This window comes from Littorina saxatilis, linkage group LG1, assembly GCF_037325665.1.
Source record: "Littorina saxatilis isolate snail1 linkage group LG1, US_GU_Lsax_2.0, whole genome shotgun sequence".
Lineage (NCBI taxonomy): Eukaryota > Metazoa > Mollusca > Gastropoda > Littorinimorpha > Littorinidae > Littorina > Littorina saxatilis.
The window spans coordinates 21,554,732-21,572,052 of NC_090245.1; the positions used below are offsets into that span (position 1 = coordinate 21,554,732).

At 40.3% G+C, this 17,321-nt stretch overlaps 1 protein-coding gene across 2 annotated transcripts in view; it reads right to left on the bottom strand.

Moving 5' to 3' along the window:
* LOC138964524 (rifampicin phosphotransferase-like) overlaps positions 1–17,172 on the bottom strand; it is a 43,268-nt gene extending 26,096 nt beyond the window's left edge. For both annotated transcript variants that reach the window (XR_011455130.1, XM_070336512.1), the window contains exons 1-23: positions 17,115–17,172; positions 15,640–15,781; positions 14,998–15,176; positions 13,771–14,030; positions 13,118–13,183; positions 12,645–12,758; positions 12,049–12,158; positions 11,527–11,582; positions 11,085–11,137; positions 10,113–10,243; positions 9,560–9,707; positions 8,679–8,865; positions 8,248–8,310; positions 7,778–7,827; positions 6,961–7,124; positions 6,539–6,609; positions 5,041–5,105; positions 4,550–4,620; positions 3,674–3,750; positions 3,015–3,132; positions 2,485–2,585; positions 2,142–2,213; positions 77–183 (exon numbers count right to left, since the gene is read on the bottom strand). Coding sequence is in view for 1 of the 2 variants with exons in the window: in XM_070336512.1 (XP_070192613.1) it covers positions 77–183; positions 2,142–2,213; positions 2,485–2,585; positions 3,015–3,132; positions 3,674–3,750; positions 4,550–4,620; positions 5,041–5,105; positions 6,539–6,609; positions 6,961–7,124; positions 7,778–7,827; positions 8,248–8,310; positions 8,679–8,865; positions 9,560–9,707; positions 10,113–10,243; positions 11,085–11,137; positions 11,527–11,582; positions 12,049–12,158; positions 12,645–12,758; positions 13,118–13,183; positions 13,771–14,030; positions 14,998–15,176; positions 15,640–15,745 (2,369 nt within the window). In the remaining variant the exon portion in view is untranslated. The remainder of the gene's footprint in view (positions 1–76; positions 184–2,141; positions 2,214–2,484; positions 2,586–3,014; positions 3,133–3,673; positions 3,751–4,549; positions 4,621–5,040; positions 5,106–6,538; positions 6,610–6,960; positions 7,125–7,777; positions 7,828–8,247; positions 8,311–8,678; positions 8,866–9,559; positions 9,708–10,112; positions 10,244–11,084; positions 11,138–11,526; positions 11,583–12,048; positions 12,159–12,644; positions 12,759–13,117; positions 13,184–13,770; positions 14,031–14,997; positions 15,177–15,639; positions 15,782–17,114) is intronic.
* Positions 17,173–17,321: the final 149 nt, after the last annotated feature.

The window sequence follows — 17,321 nt, forward strand, 5'->3', positions numbered from 1 at the left end:
GCATACATATAATGTAAGCTAGCCTACTTGTCAGTGCATATTTTGTTTCATTACCTATGAAGCGACTCAAACCTACCTGATGTTACCAGTGGTAAGCCACTCATAACCCCCAGCCAGAGGACTGTCAAACTCATGAATAAGTTCATCTTCGGTCTCCTGATCTGAAGTGGTGATTGGGCGAGCCTACACAAAAATTGGGCAAAACTAAAACACCAGCAAAAGAATTACAGATGCAGTTGTCCAACAAAAAGAAGTAAATCATGCAAATGACACAAAAATAAGCATAATCAATACGCAATAACCTTGCAATAATGCATGCTTTACTACTTAAAGTTCTTGCTTCTATGATCAGTAAAAATCCTTCTATATTTTGCCATTTGTGATATAGACCAACGACATTTACGTTAAACATTGTTATAAACAAATATGCCCCAGGAACATGAGACTAGTCAGAAAGAAAGCAGAGGAAGAGGGTAGAGGGAGGTGGACATGGAGGGGGGAGTTAGGGGAACAGAAGAGCGACAGCTTACCCAGCCACAATACTGATGAAAACTACTACTACCTGAACCATATCCGAACATGAACACCAGACCTGGGAACCCCTGTTTTGCACTTTGAGTATTCTCAAACAAACTTGGTGTATTTTCAAAAAAATGAGCGTACTCCACACTGCGTTTGCACATCCATGATTAAAACATGCCTCATGCGCGTCCGTCACACCGTTAATTAAGTTTACATTTAAAACAAATGCTTTTTTCAATTGTTACTGACAAAAACTGTACCGTAATTGACTACAAGCCGCGACTTTAAAAAAAAAAATCGCATTGCGGCTTATAAAAAAATGCGGCTAAAACGTTACCTAAACTTGAATAGCATTCACCTAATGGAAGTCGCCGCGGATTTTCATTTCGCTCAATTAGCGATTACCGGTACTTTATTAGCTCTCTACTCAAGACTCGGCGCTTTTCTCTTTCTTTCGCAAATCTTCGTTTGTCAACAAGTCGTCGTGACAAGCGTACAGAGAAACACCGGATGTATCAGGATCTCGCGCGTGCGAGATTTCGTTTTTTTGTGTCTTGCGATAGTTGGAGCGAGAGCCGCCATGTTGTGTTTTCGTCTGCTCGAAATGTGCGCAAAAGTCGTAAATCATCCCAAAAAAGCTTATTCCGGGCGGGACTACATGTGTGTGTGTTGGTTACAAATTGTGTGTGTGTGATATTTTTCTTCAAACTTTTTCACTTTTCTTCTTTGTTTCACTTGTTTATTCTCGAAGCCGATTTTGCCAAATACCGTACTTTCGTTTGCCTGGTTGTTTTGATTGATTGACACGATCCGATTATATTTTTTTCGACGGCGGCTAATATAGTGACGTAATCATGTGCCAAAATACTGGATCGGCATCAGGATGGGCTTGTGAAGAAAAGTAGTCTAGGAATTTTTCTCGTCGTATTTTTTTCCCACTGACCGTACTGAGCGTATTCTCGACAATCATGCGTACAAAATACGGCGAAATCGTATGGGTTCTCAGGTCTGAAACACCTACCCTACCTATGGAAGTAAAAGTAGTTGAAAACCACACCATGAATGACCTTGTTGTAACACGAAGAAAGTAACTTTACTACCAGATGCTTGAAATAGCCAACATGCACAATACCCCGTTTGAATAGCTCTCCGGTGCGAAAGATAAGGAAGGTTCACTTCCCTGCGGGCAAACGTTTTGCTCTCACAAGCGCTGGTGTTCTCTGGCTTCTGTTAAATTTTTTTGTTTAAAAACCTCGATCACCTTTCCTTTGTGCACGGGCCATGCTTGGGTACTTTGAACGAACTGTAGGATTATTCTCGCGGCTATCATTGCTGCAGCACACTGTTCACATTGAAAATTCACAATGTTCAAGTCGAAGTGTCCGCATTGAAACGCAACCTCTCACAGAGCTATCTGGACATGCCCGCATTTTGCAGCAGATCTCGCAAGGCCACGCAAGTTAACGCAGATTTATCGCTCGATTTGGCGGCGCAGGCCAATAGGGCAAGTCGCCTATTAACGTTGAAGTTTAAAAATATACTCCCACAGGACTGTAAATGTGTCCCCTCTTCACCTAATAAGCCTTGTGCAAAGGAACCCTTCATGTATGTTTCCTTACCTGCAGCAAGTGGATCTTTCCTTCAGCGTACGCCCACTCAATATCCCTCGGAGTTCCAAAGTACTTTTCGATCTGCACAGACACAAAAATGTATTACAAAATTAAGTTATTTGTGAAAATGACTTTATGCATAGATAACAATGTCTACAACAGAAAAAACAAAGCCAAGAGAATTCATCAATGTACACAATAGTACGCAAGGGTAAATGTCCCTATGCACATCTCGTTCAAACATTCAAATGTAATGTGTTCATAAAATTGTATGACTAAACACCTGCACTGGCCTGCTCAAGCAGTCAAACATCCATGCACACCCTCACTAGTGCTCACATCACTAACAAACCTGAAGCCCAGTCTTTGCCAGAGACAGAATGACATCATCGCTCAGACAATTCTGCTTGCTGTCAGCACCTGACAATTCCACCTCTGCTATACCGCCACCATCTGCATTGACAAAAAAAGTCTCCATTAACAGCTAGTTAAGGTGGAGATTAAGGCAATTAATATCTACGAAAGTCACAGTTTTCAATTGCTTCGTGCGTCTTTGTTTATTGACCAGTACTCTTGATTTTGGTACCCTTGTGTTCCTAAGACTCTGCAATTTCCTTTGACATAAGGCTCACTGTGTATACCTGGATCAAACACGTGATAACCGCTAATGAATAAAGTAATTAGTTTTTTTACGATTAAGGTACATACAGCAACTAATTGGAACCTGGCAGCGAGGATAGTATCACGTGGTACCGTAACAGTTGGTCTTCATCCTTATGTCCCCGTCTACGTATGTTCGGCCCTCAACACCGATTTCTTGTGCATTCAGGGTAGGTGGAAGAAACTTAAGTCTGCTAAAAAACATAAAACAAAAAAGCTGACCTTGCATGGTGATTTTTGTCTTTTTCTGTCCAACGTGGCGCTGAGAAATAGACAAGCCAACATCCCATGCTCTGCGAATTGTGATTGTGTCTGGTTCACATTTCCCTGACACCACTGACTGAAGGCAAAATCCACAGAACAAACTTAATTAATAAGGAGAAAAATAAGGTCACCTAGACACATTGACAATACATGTACAGTGGAACCCCCCTTTAAAGAGTCCGTTTGGGTCTTGGCACATACATGCATACACACACACAAGCATAGTCACACGCATGCATGCACGCACACACACAAACACACACAAACACACACACACACTCACAAGAAAACAGATTGTATCCAATGGTCATTAAAAGAAATAATAAACATTTAAAGAAAATAACAGATTATCATGTGTTACACTGAGCAATTTTAGTGTTAAAAACAAAAGCTCAATATATTGACAATGACAAGCTTGCTGTAATAACAGGTTAGTCTCTTAATTTCAATCACATACACTTCATCCAATTACAGTGAGGTCATATACAGTGTAATAATATGCAAAGCATAACATAAAGGACTTGTTCCTGTAAACTTATTACACAGATTGTGCATTGACCAAAGGGTTTTTCATGATATCTCTTTGGAAAAAATGAGTTTTTGACAAATGAACCCACCTCTCCTAGACCAAAGTTGGCATTGATGAGCATAATACTGACATTGTTGGTAACAGGGTCAGCCGTAAAAAGCACACCTAATAAAAACAGCAACAAAAGCAACTGTAAAAATATGTGAGGGAATGCGAACCTCACTTTATGATAAAAGCAAACACAGGCAGCAATACTTTCAGGCATTATTGCAAATATGACTGTGTTGGAAGCTTTTTCTTTCATAAAAGGAGAAAAGCAATGTCTTTCATCAAAACCTCCCCTTTAGAGACGCCAACATTCTGACAACATTCTTTGAAAAGGATTGAGGGTTCGAGTCTTTAAATGGAGGTAAATTTACAGAGATCATGAACAGAAAATCTGAAAATGCAAGGTCTTGAATCAGAGGTCTTAAAAGGGAGGTATGATCACATAATTATTGACTTCATATATTATTATTATAGCTACAATAATTTTGTTTAAATGCAATTGCTTAATTTCTCAAAACATCCAAGCCGGTATAAAATAACCAGTTCAATAGTTAAGAAATCCAACATGTTTTGCAACAGGTAATTGTGATGTATTAACAAACAAGAACGTTAAACATTCAAGGAGTTACATGTAGTATTAAACAAAAGATGCATGGGTGAAAAAGAAAACCACAGATGAAGAAAAGGATGACCACAGACGAAGAAAAGGATGACCACAGATGAAGAAAAGGATGACCACAGATGAAGAAAAGGATGACCACAGATGAAGAAAAGGATGACCACAGATGAAAACAAAGATTGACACAGATGAAGAAAGAGATGATCAGATGTGAAGACAAAGATTAATACAAATGAAAAAAGACATTAACACAGAAGGAGAAAAAGATGACTAATTACGACATAAAAAAAAGATTACCAGCTGCCTCAGCAGGGACCATTTCTTGAATGACAACACCTACTGGGGTCAGAACTATCTGGCCATGCTGCCTGCAATCAAAGTCAGAACCGCATCACATTAACACCAAACAGGATAAAAGGGAGATTAGGTGGCAACTACTGATAAGTGGTCTTTATCAATTGGAAACTAATTTAAAAAATAATGCAAAAAAATAATGGGGAAGGGGAGAGAGGGAGGGGAGGGGGGAAGGGTCCCAAAACAGGCAGGTTTCACAAGAAAAACAAGCTGGCACACTAACCACCCATGAGACCCTTCCCCCTCCCAAGGTCCCCAACCCAACAAATCCCAATAATTTATAATATCAGACAAGTAAGTCTTTTTAAGGAAACCCAGAGATTCTAAATAATGCAACACACCACTGTAGCTATTTTGAGGAATTCTCAGCCCAATCCAAGAACTGTATAAACAGAATTAATATATTTAAAATGACATTTCACTTTGATTTTCACCTTTTATATTCCACTGCCTGGTATGTGAATGCTGAGGCCCAACATTTCTGTAACGCCTGAAATATCTGAAACACATTTTCTTGTAAATTTCAATACATTAATATTTGATGTTTCAATGATGGAAACAAAGTGAGAACACACTACATGTACAACAAAAATCCCCAGATGCAAACTTGAGTGAAAATCACACAAATCTAAACAGCAATGGTAAAGTAACAGAGATGAATGAATAGTCAAATGACATGACATAAAGTATACACAAAAGAGCATCCAGTCTTCAAATGCTAATGAAAGAACATCAATTAATGACAGATGTGCTCATTATGGACCCCCCTCAAAACGGACCATACATCTGTCTAAAATGGTAGGTGTAAAAACAGCCATTCACGCAAAAACTAACTCGTGAAAAAAATACAACAACAAACAAATACATGAGTTCATTTTCCAGTTGCAGCCCATAAACACACAAGAAAAACACAAGATGAGAGTGAGCGTAAGTTACCAGGGAACAAATCTCACGGCTCACATACAATAGTCAATACACAGCATGGCCTGACAAGCACCTAGTCCTCAGATAATGTACATACAATAGTCAATACACAGCATGGCCTGACAAGCACCTAGCCCTCAGATAATGTACATACAATAGTCACTACACAGCATAGCCTGACAAGCACCTAGTCCTCAGATAATTTACATCCTGAAAAGCACCTAGTCCTCAGATAATGTACATACAATAGTCAATACACAGCATGGCCTGACAAGCACCTACCGTACTTTCCGGGTCATAAGGCGCGACTTTTTTCCTCGAGTTCGACCCCTGCGTCTTGTATAACGAAGCGCCTAATCCGTGTATGAAATACGAAAAAAATCAAAGAGACCGCTTGAGTACCAGTCAAACAACTTGTGATAATGCATGTTTCAGCTACTAGGTACTGCCCTGCCTTTGATCTGGCCGCACACACAGATTTCCACTCTGTTAAACTCGGTCACTGACCGGTCACTGACCCCGATGCAGGAAGTGTTTCCTCTCTCAGATATGACAGGGGAACCACCTCTCATGGCAAAAACTGGGTCATTGACCCCTGGGAAGAAGGTCGTGTCTTTTAACAAGGCCACCCAGCTATCACAATGCCTTTGGTCACTGACCGGTCACTGACCCCGATGCAGGAAGTGTTTCCTCTCTCAGATATGACAGGGGAACCACCTCTCATGGCAAAAACTGGGTCATTTTGGTGCGCCCTATTGGCCCCCCCTGCGTCCAATGGGTGACTGGATTACAATTTTTGTTTTAAAAGAAAGGGGTGCGTCTTAGATAACAAAGCGCCTTGTCACCCGGAAAGTACGGTAGTCCTCAGATAATGTACATACAATAGTCAATACACAGCATGGCCTGACAAGCACCTAGTCCTCAGATAATGTACATACAATAGTCAATACACAGCATGGCCTGACAAGCATCTAGTCCTCAGACAATGTACATACAATCCGTACTTACCTCCCCCTCTCCCAGGACACCAAGGAAAGTTTCCATCTGGCCTGCTGATGATGCTTCACTGCCATCTTCACCTAATCCGAATTGTTATAAACAGTCAATAAATCCATGGATCAGGTTCTTGTAAATGTTTTGTTTTGTGTATATCCAACATTTCCATAAAATTACTTTTCTTGTTTGTTTTTTTCATTTTTTTTCATTACTAAATAAAACAAATGTCATTCAGTGTGATTTTACCTAAACACGCACATAAGTGGTTATCTTCATTAATCCATGTTTTGTTCTTTTTTGCTAGGTTATGTGCACTCATTTTACAAAACAACATATAGATTAATAACGTTTTGTTGTTGCTAGCTTTCCACTGGGAGGATCAACAATTGGATCATAAAGTGATGGAGAGAAGACAAAAATCAATATTTGCTTACCTGCAGCAGAGGACCTGACAGCTACTCTCTTTGTACCAACATCATCACCAAATACCTGTCTCAGCCCTTCTCTCACTGATCTCTGCACTTGGGAACACACAGGGGTCGCACACAGAAGGGCACTGGTTTCTTTGCACACAGCCTCTAACTTGGCTGGGTCCTTTCTGAAAGGTCAAAAATAAAACTGCAATCGCGCAAGTTCAAATTATTTCCCTTGATGCACGAGCACTACATTCAAAACCCTCGAATTAAAAGACAATGATGGGAAAATAATCCATAACACAATTAACTGAAAACAAGCATACTAACCCCACCCTACCCCGACCCCAAATCAGCAAAAACATATACTAAAGTGCCAAACCACGGCCCACCCCCCGGTTCAGACACCCCCGCCCCCCCCCCCCCCTTTTTAATATTGTGTTTTCTGATTTTCTGTTGATAACCTCTGTAAATGTACTTCCATTTTAAGACTCACTTCATTTTCAGACCACATTTTGTGAGATTCTGTGAGGTCTTGAAGGGGGAGTGTGAACACTGTGAGATTTGTGCATCAAGGGAGACAATTTGATAAACGCTGAATAAGATCGAGGCCTGACAGAACAGAATTGCATGGTAACTAAACTGCATGTGAATGGTACCACACAAAAATTAACAAAACTTAAACTAAAAGCAGCTCAGTAGTAAGTGGAAACAGATAATGATACGAAAGAAAAATCCATGGTGAAGACTGTACGTATGAACTCTTACACATCTGCTACAAGCAGTTGTCAACAGTAGGTCTCCCAATTTAACCAATAACGTTTGACAGTCAACTTACACAGCAGTATCAGCTACTCTCTGGATAGCTTCCTGCAGTTCTTTGTGCTCCTGAAAGCCAGAAGCAAAAATCATGACTTGCTTGTATGTATGTGTGTGTGTGTTTGTAAGAGAGAGAGAGAGTGCATGTGAGGGTGTTGAACGAGAGAGAGGGAGAGAGGAAGATTTTGAGTCTATTCATGTGCTTGTGTGTAGTGAAGAAATGGGAATGGGGGGGGGGGGGGGGGGGAGCGCCCATGAAGTCAGTTCAATGAGAACACTAAGTATTTTAATCTGAAATGTGAGCTGCACAACCATAATGCCTGGGCAATGATAATGTGTTCAAAAGGTGGAAAATATCCTCATACACAGATACTACAATTTAAAGCAAATATGTTGTACATCTAAACAAAGTGACAATATTTTTTTGTATCAAAGCATATCTCTCTTGATTTAACTTAAATACATTTAGATTCGCATTGAGCCACTGACCTTCATTTGCTGCTCAAAAGCTGTTAGTGTGACGCAAAGCCCGGGGGGAACAGACACATCTTCCTGATTAAAATAAAACATGTGAGATCAAGAACAACACCAACAAAAATACTGGCACTATTGTAATTATCAGCTTCAGACATGCAATATACCGTAAATAGTTCATCTCCCAAACCTTACATTTAGAATACAATGGCAAGAAATAGGGCAAACATTGTGAGAAGCTGGAAAACTAGTCCTTAGACATGGAGAATATAGACACAAAAGACACACACGTTTGTGTCCTCATACTGATAACAAAAAAGACTGCGAATCAAAATATTTTTCTGATAAATATTCAAAAATAAGGCAATTTAAAATGCATAAAAATTCACTACAACAATAAACACAGTCATGCAGTACAGGCACTTTTAAACAGAGAATCTGCATACCTCTTGTGACATTTGTGTCAGAAGTGCAAGTTGAGAACCCTTTCCACCCACTAATGCTGAAGAGCAGCAAGCAAGGGAGGTAAAGGGAAGTATCAGTTTATCTTTACTGTTTTTCACTTCTCCCCAATCAGGCTCCTCAAGCAGAGGCAGTGTTGCCTCCAGCTCTATCTTGCTCCTAACTGGATTCCTGGCACAAAAAAAGAGAAAAATTTCACATATAAAAAAAAATCAGTTTTCGTCACATTTGTGACAGTCGCATGTCACCTCGCGCGGTTCTGCGCTAGGCTTAATATAAGTCCGGGGAGTGTCTGGTAACAGTGTGAGGGTCACCTTAGTCACAGGCTTATAACTCAAACAGTTTTTGCTCTTTTCTAAAAACGGTTTTCACCACTGGATAGAGCATAAAAAAACTCTTTAGAAAAATGTACAAATATGAAAATCATGCAAAGGTGACATGCGACTCATTCCGTGGTGGAGGGTCACATTTATGAAAGCGCCAACAGTTAAGAGCAACCCACCCTCCCAGGCTCTCACTTGGAACCCAAGGGGGAAAAGAAAGAGAGGAAGGCCAAGAAACAGCCAGAGGCGTGACACAGAGGCAGAACTAAAGAGGCAAGGCAACAGCTGGACAGAGGCAGAGCAGAGTACGTTGGAGTAACGCCATCGATGGCCTATGCTCCGCTAGGGGCAAAGGGCATATACGTAAGTAAGTAAGTTAAGTATATCTAAATCTCTCCTTACCAGTAAGCATTAAGGACTTGATTCAAAACTGTGAAGCACAAGAAAATGGGTAACCCATTTAAAAAAACACCCTGATCAAGCTCGTAAATCACAACTGTAATGTGGTAAGAACATAAAAAAAATGTCCATTCTTGTCTGACCTGTAGAAGAACTCTGAGAGACCCCATCCTTTCTTTCCGTTCAACACGACATCGCAGAAAGTCTCATGCACTATTCCTCCTCTGTCCTCCTCATGGTACAAAATGGCTGAGGTCTTGGTCATCACTGCAAGTTCATACTGCACTCCATCTGTTCAGAGATTGAAAAGAAGCTAAAACAGTTATGCATATCAGGAATTACAAGAAACAAGAGTAAAATGTTATTGGGGTTAGGTTATTTCCACTGAGTTACTTCCCTTGTTGGTGTATGTGATGCTGTTACAGCCACGTCACCACATCACCCACTACATTTTATTTCCAACAACGGAGAAAAGCAGTGCCCTGAAGCGCATTCACACACTTTGATTTAATTAATTACCATATTTGTCATGCGTTTTGGGGAAATTCGTGCTGTGTGCTTCTAGATTAAGGTACAGTGAATTTCACAGATTCTTCAGATTCGTCAAATTTGACAGAAACTCCCCCACCCTCAAATATCCCCTAAACAAAACTAGAAATCACAAAGTATGCACACACACAAAAAAGAAAAGCGCACCAGCTACAAAACTGAAGGACCATTTTGCAGGGGGCTGGGGAGGATCCTCTCCGACCTCCCAAAGGTTAAAGTTTACCTCCGTCACTGCTGCCACTTCGCCTGTAGGGTATGTCAGACACCCTGTCTTCAGGCTAAAAATGAGAGGAAACAAGAGCACAAGTACTTGGCTTGGTTAAAAAAAAACTAATTCATTTACAAACAAAGAAAAGAAAGTGAAAGATGGGTGGCCTCATCGGGATAGATCACGCTCACTGCCTCCCTCACTCACTTCTTCTTCTGCGTTCATGGGCTCAAACTCCAATGTACACTCGTGTTTTTGCTCAAGTGGATTTTTACATGTATGACCATTTTTACCCCGCCATTTAGCCAGCCATACGCTGCTTTCGGAGGACCTCACTAACTCATTCAGTCACTTTTACACACTCATTCAGTTGCTACACCAATCAATGAGAAAATATTATTAAAAGATAACGCACAATGTTTTTAACAATCACTGTCACACTACTACAGTAAAACCCCCCCTTTTAAGACACCCACCCCCCCCCCCCTCCCCTGCCCTATTTAAGACTACCTCCTTTTTAAGACCTTGATGTTCCTGATTTTCTGTTCATAACCTCAGGGAATTTATCTCCATTTTAAGGCGATGCGTCATTTTTAGGACCTGATTTTACTCCGATTTTCGGAGATCTTAAAAGGGGGGGTTTCACTGTACATGCATCCGTTAAACATAAACAAGTGTAATAGTAACCATAGTAATTGGTGTATTTCTGCCTATATGATGAACTCTTTTCATATGAGTTACTCTAACTGCATATGCAAAACAATATTTTTTTGAAGCTATCCAAGACTCACATACCCTGGTTAGTTAGCTCATTTTAATGAAAAAGAATGGTGACAGAGCTTACCAAGGGGGAGAAAAGGAAAAAGAAAGAAAGACAGAAAGACAGAAAGAAAGACAGTTCACAAACTTACTGTGACAGCATCCCCGGCTGTGAAACAGCACCAATCTGAAGTGTGGTACCATTCTGAAATCAGAAATAAATCAGGTTTGCAGGACAACCATGAAATGATATGTAAGCAAATATCCCTGAAATTCTAGTTGGGGTCTGTAAAAAGGAAAAATTTAAAATTAAAATCTAATATAAATTTAAGCACATTCATACATTTCTAATTTTTACTTTTCTTGGAAATCCACAAATTTGTGAACAAGTGGGAGCCTTGGTTTGACACTCTGACTGCTTCTATAAGAGTTTATTCTTAATTTGTCTGCATCATTGTTCACTGCTATGCCTGTAGACCAGCCTATATAAACCCTATTTTTTTGCTCAAAGATATCGCCCAGTGACATCCTGCATTCTTTCACCCTTGTATAAACTGACATTGAAAGACAGAATTTTTTTTTTAAAAGGCTCACTTCGATGTAGAGAAAACAGAAGACATATCTGTAGAAATCTGTCCATCTTCGCACACCTGCAATTCAAAACATTTTGATTTTAAGTCTGATACATCCCGGGAAAAAATTCTTGATCACAATTACAGAAATGCAAATTAAGCCCTCCTGTAAAATAATAAATATTTCTTTGCTGAATTGCATTTAAATTCAGTATCTGCTGAACTTACTAAATACTTCCTTGGTCACTCGAATGACAGAAAAACAAACCCATCTTTACAGAAATACCAGTCCCTAGCCTCTCTTGTCAAAAGAAATGCTTTCTCTGCTGAAATATCTCATCACACATGCAGAACAGTGGAACCCCCCTTTCAAGCCCCCCCCCCCCCCCCCCCCCCCCCCAATTTAAAACCTACATTTTTCAGATGTTTTGTTCATCTGTAAACTGACCCCCATTTTAAGACTACCTCCCTTTTAAGGCCCGATTTTCTCAGATGTTGAAAGGTCTGAAATAATGAGTTCCACTGTAATTCAATAGTAACTCACCAAAAGAATGATCTCTGATTGCTTTCAGACGTAGCTGTTGTGTTGGATGTCCTTCAACAGTTAATGTGCCCCTCAATTCGCCCCACTGTTCGTAGTGAGTTTGGTGTTTACTGCACAAAAGGCAAAAATGTAAACAACACAACTCCTATACAGTCCTTTTAGGTGTACTGTGATGTACAATAAAAAGAGATGTTACTAGGAATTATTTTCCTTTTTCAAATTTGCCAAATCGGTCAGACAAGTTTTGGCAATATGTATGACTTACACTCTAAGGCCGTCCTTGCCGTCAGTGTGTTCCCTTATCCACTGTCCCGTTGCGCATATGCCTTATCGGCCCTGCAACATAACTATCCAGATCCACTGTGAAAAAAGTTCAGCAATTTTCAACAATTTGAAATATGACTGTCTGTGTTTCATTGACTGCCGATGTGGGTGTTTGAGAGTGACACAGCACCAGATGTTTACTATTAATAATGTAGGTTTGCCAGTCAAAACCAAGGCCAAAAATTCAACACAAACAAACTAGTCCAGACAAATTCTCATAAAGAACTTGTCACTATTCTAACAACATATGCAACTGTAATGTCACACCTTACCTCTGCAGCTTTTCAAAATACTCTCTACTCCACTGTTCTCTTGCGATGGCGTCCCCGAGAAGTCCAGGGTCAAGGTCAGAGTCATAGTTGAAATGTGGCGCAAATGCATCCCATCTTCAACACACACAAAAGGATAACGAAGCAACATTAAGTCAGTTTATATGCACTTAAACAAATACATGTACTGTCAGTTAATGATGGAACGCAAACGCATAGAAAATGCTGATGAAGAACTGATAAATCCATTGAAAATAAAACAAAAATGTACATTTCAAATCGTCAAATATTTCATTTCCTGATTCATAGATCAATACATGTACAAACACATAACGTATCTTCCAAACATCTTAATGCACCAAGACACATCTCTGGGCAGCATGCGCCTTTTAATAAGTATCACTAAATGTACACATAACATTACAATGTATTTGAATCACCAGGTCAAAAGGCTTGGATTTTGCAAGCAATCTCACTGGAAGGAAAACTTGGTGTCCAGTAACTTCTCAGATGTTTTTTGGATGCCACCGGAAGACTGTAACCTGTAACAGTAACACACAAACATGTATACATACACGATTGGTCAAATGACAATCATGACTAAATGCAGGAGAATTCAGAAATCACACATTTCATAGCAATTTCAGAATTGTTCACAAAATAGCAAAACATCTAAAACTCACCACGTAACTAAAGTACATTTTCCAACAAACAAGCAAAGAGAGGGAAGAATGAAAGAACAAAACAGAGAGAGAACCTAAGAAACAAACAAAAAACATGAAAGGAGCAATAGTTCATTACAGTAGATAAATCTCCATCAGGGATGGCCAAATCTCAAAATTTTAACTCGCCAGCCGGGCGAGTAACTCCAAGAAAGTCACTAGCCCGGCAGAAATTTCGCTGGCCCAGTACATACTACAGTTGATCTGCAGTGTTAATATGGCTTTAAAACCCGATATTACAACCAAAAGGGTCACATTTGACCAGAATTTTCATTGGCCAGCCAGGCGAGTTGCCAGGCAAGTTACCAGTTTCTACTAGCCCGGCGGATTTTTTACTCGCCCTTGGCGACTGGGCGGATGATTTTGCCATCCCTGCCCATGAAAGTATTCCAATTAGTTCTCCCCACCTGAGCTGCCCACTAAAACTGACACGCCAGGTCTTCATGGGATGCACGACATCAAAGCGCAGGCCACCAGCACTGAAGGAAGACGGGTCAGCATTTGCGACGGCCGTGTCTGGGTGGCCAGGGTGCTGAAGACGCCCCACCCCCGGCACCTGCAGGACCAGCCACACTTCTGCCCGGCGTCCTGGACGTCGAGCAACTCGCAGGGCAACATTCGGCCCATCTCCGCAACTGTACGCCCCCATGTAGACAGCGTCCAAAGCCTGAAGAGACAATGCCACTTACGGTTATGACTGCATGGATGTGTGAAAATTGATGTGTCAAGATCTGATACACAAAGGGAAGTAAGCGCTCTAAAATGCATACATGTGTAAGGCCACAACAAATAGGTCTGTTTACGGTAACATAGGCCAAAAAAATAGGGTCGGTAGGTCGGGATTTTTTCTTTTTTTTCTTTTCTTTTTTTTCCAAAAAAACACATTTTTACATTGTGGTTTTTTTTTTCTTTCCCAAATGCCAAAAAAAAAGTCTAGGGTCGCACAAAAAAAATAGGGTCGGTCGGGTTACCGTAAACAGACTATTTTTTTTTTGTGCCTAATAGAGTAAGTGAGAGTTATTTGGAATCTGAGAAAATAACAAGCATTGAAATGTGTCAAGAGTTTTTATGGTTGAGTATGGTGTGAGCACAGAGCTGTGATTTTATGTTTTGCTGTGATCTAATATTTTCTAATTTTATTATGTGTGACAAGCCACAAGAAAAAACTTCTGTTAGCGCCTTAATTCATAACAGATTGTAAAGTTGCATTGTATTGTTTTGAATGCTTAGGTGCATGTTCAGGAAAAGAACTGCATGTTGTAAACTGTAAAGGGAGACCTATTCACACTAATCATGTTTAAAGATGTGCTAAAATTAACAGCAAAATTGTAAATGTGTTTTTTGGTGATAAAACATGAAACTGACACACACGAATGTACACAAGTACATGTATACAACCACACATACAGACCCCTCATTACACCCACACACTGACACACACACACACACACACCCACCCACACACACACACACCCACACACTGACACACACACACACACCACCCACACACACACACAAACACATATACATGCATGTGTAGATAAACACACACACACACACACACACAGGAAGTTGAAGAACCCGCACCAAGTCAGTTTGGTCAGTTTGCTCAGTTCAAGTTCCCTATCTCTCACATGAGGGTGATCCGGCAATGACTGGCAACACTCCATGTCAAACGGGTTCAAGCTTCGACCAAGTCCCCTTGCTTCCTGGCCTCTGGCGTTCATCCTGGATGATTCTTGCTTTCTCTTTTCCGCTTTCCGACGGCGGAACATGACAGCAAACACTGCTCTCTTTATCCAATACCATCTGCCTGCATCAACACAAAAGAGTGCTTGTGAACTATGCAAATTGGTTAAGAATTCACTAAATGAAATAAATGTGGCAATTAAATGAGGCGGACCACATAGTTACATTTGCACGCACCAATAGACAATGTTAGGAAATAACTGTCAGGTGTGTATCGGGTGTGTCTCCGCATGTGATCCATGTCCATGTGTGGAGACAGGTCGCTCGCTAGTGATTGGTCATAATGTCACACAGGAAAGCGTGCCTCATATTTTCCAAGAATATATAATTCCCTCTTTCACAACACATTCAAACCCGGCAGAGTTATTCCCGGAATTTGTCTTTTGTAAATAACAGAATGCAGTGGTTTTTTTCTATCTCTGTCTGTCCATGCATGCATATCTCTTTTTCTTTCTCAGAGTTACATGTAGACAGACAGAGATCGAGATTGAAAGACAGACAGACACAGAGTACATGTATTACCGTACCAGGCTGAGGGTAGACACCACAGATAAGTGGAGGGTTTGGCTTGAGCAGCCAGAACAGTAGCACCCCAAGGGCGCCAATGCCTACTGCTGCCGCTGCTGAGATCATGGTGGTTGCATCTCTGCTATTTGGTACAGACAAAAACTGCACAAACAGTCAAGATTCCTCATATATACACTGGGGCCTTTCATGAAAGCAGGGATTTTACCAGGATTTACTCTCTTGGCAAATATGCCAAAATGGCCATGAAAGTTTGGGCTTTTTTTTTTAAATTTAAGGTGTCACTTTTCCCCTACCGTAAAATAAATATGGAATCCTGCTGAAATGATGGCAAAGATTTTTGGTGATTTAATTGAAATAAATACCCCTGTTACACATCTTCAAGTGAACTAAGTTACACAGCTAACCGGTAGATATCTCATGCTATCAATATCATCTTCATGCCAACATCACTGAGAGAACTCGAACTCGAAAACTTTATTACAGAAGGATTATATATAGAGATTATAGAGAACTTCACCAAGTGAAGTTGAAATTCCCTCATCTTTTCCAGATGCTTCTGAATCTGACCCATGCACTGACTCTATAATTTTCACGTCTATCAAAACCAACAACAACACAAACGTGCATCTCTCTGCAGTGTGGTTTAACATTCAATCGAGGTTGCGAGGCGATATGATCGAGACCTATAAAATATGACATAATCTTTATGATATATACGCACTACTAATTCACTTCTCCTGTTACATGAGGGTTCGAGCACAAGAGGTCATGATTATAAATTAACAAAACAAAACTGTTAAGACTAACCTGTATGCAAACTTCTTTACTAATCGTGTTGTAAATAACTGGAACAATTTACCACCCAAAATTGTGTCAGCAGGAACACTAAACACGTTCAAAAACTTACTTGACAAGCACTGGAGACAATTTATGTTCTCTACAAATTTAACTCAATTGAGATCGTCCTAGGACGTACGCAGCGCACACACATATATAAACAACGATATTTCAAATCACTAGTTGAAAAACATAGCAGGCAAAAGGCTGAAAAGCCTATTAGGCCGCTTATGTTATGTTATGTCAATCCACCTTACAAGTGGAGAACGGACCCAATTACTTTCATTTTCACGCTCCATTGTTGGGTAAGATTGAGTTGACTAGTACGTAGTAGTAGTACGTGAATATGATCCTCACCTCCGCATAAATGCTGTATACAATAACCCACCAAAGCTCATGAAAATAACAAAAATATTCAAAGATCTGTGTGACGATTGTTGCAGATATCACGACACATCACATACATGTGCGATGATGATGACCAAAGCAAGACACTAGACGTACAGCACACCTGCAGATGCCCCTGTTTGCTACATGTACTGTTCCCTCTGCTTCTTGCACACGAAGGCAAATATGTCCACGCTTGCTAATTGTTGTTGGGTATGTTTTACCTCAATGCAGTGGTATTTAAACTTACCTAGTCGATCTAGGCGTTCCCAACGACAAAGGTTGCAGCAGCGGGTTCAAAAGGTGAGGGAGCAGAACTTTCCCTGCTAAAGACATTCCCTGCTAATTCAAAAGTAAACTAATACATTGTCAGCAGAAGCTATGACCATAAGTGAGAGTTGGAAAAACTGATTCAATACACTCTGTATTCTGTTATTACTCCAAAACTGGATTGTAT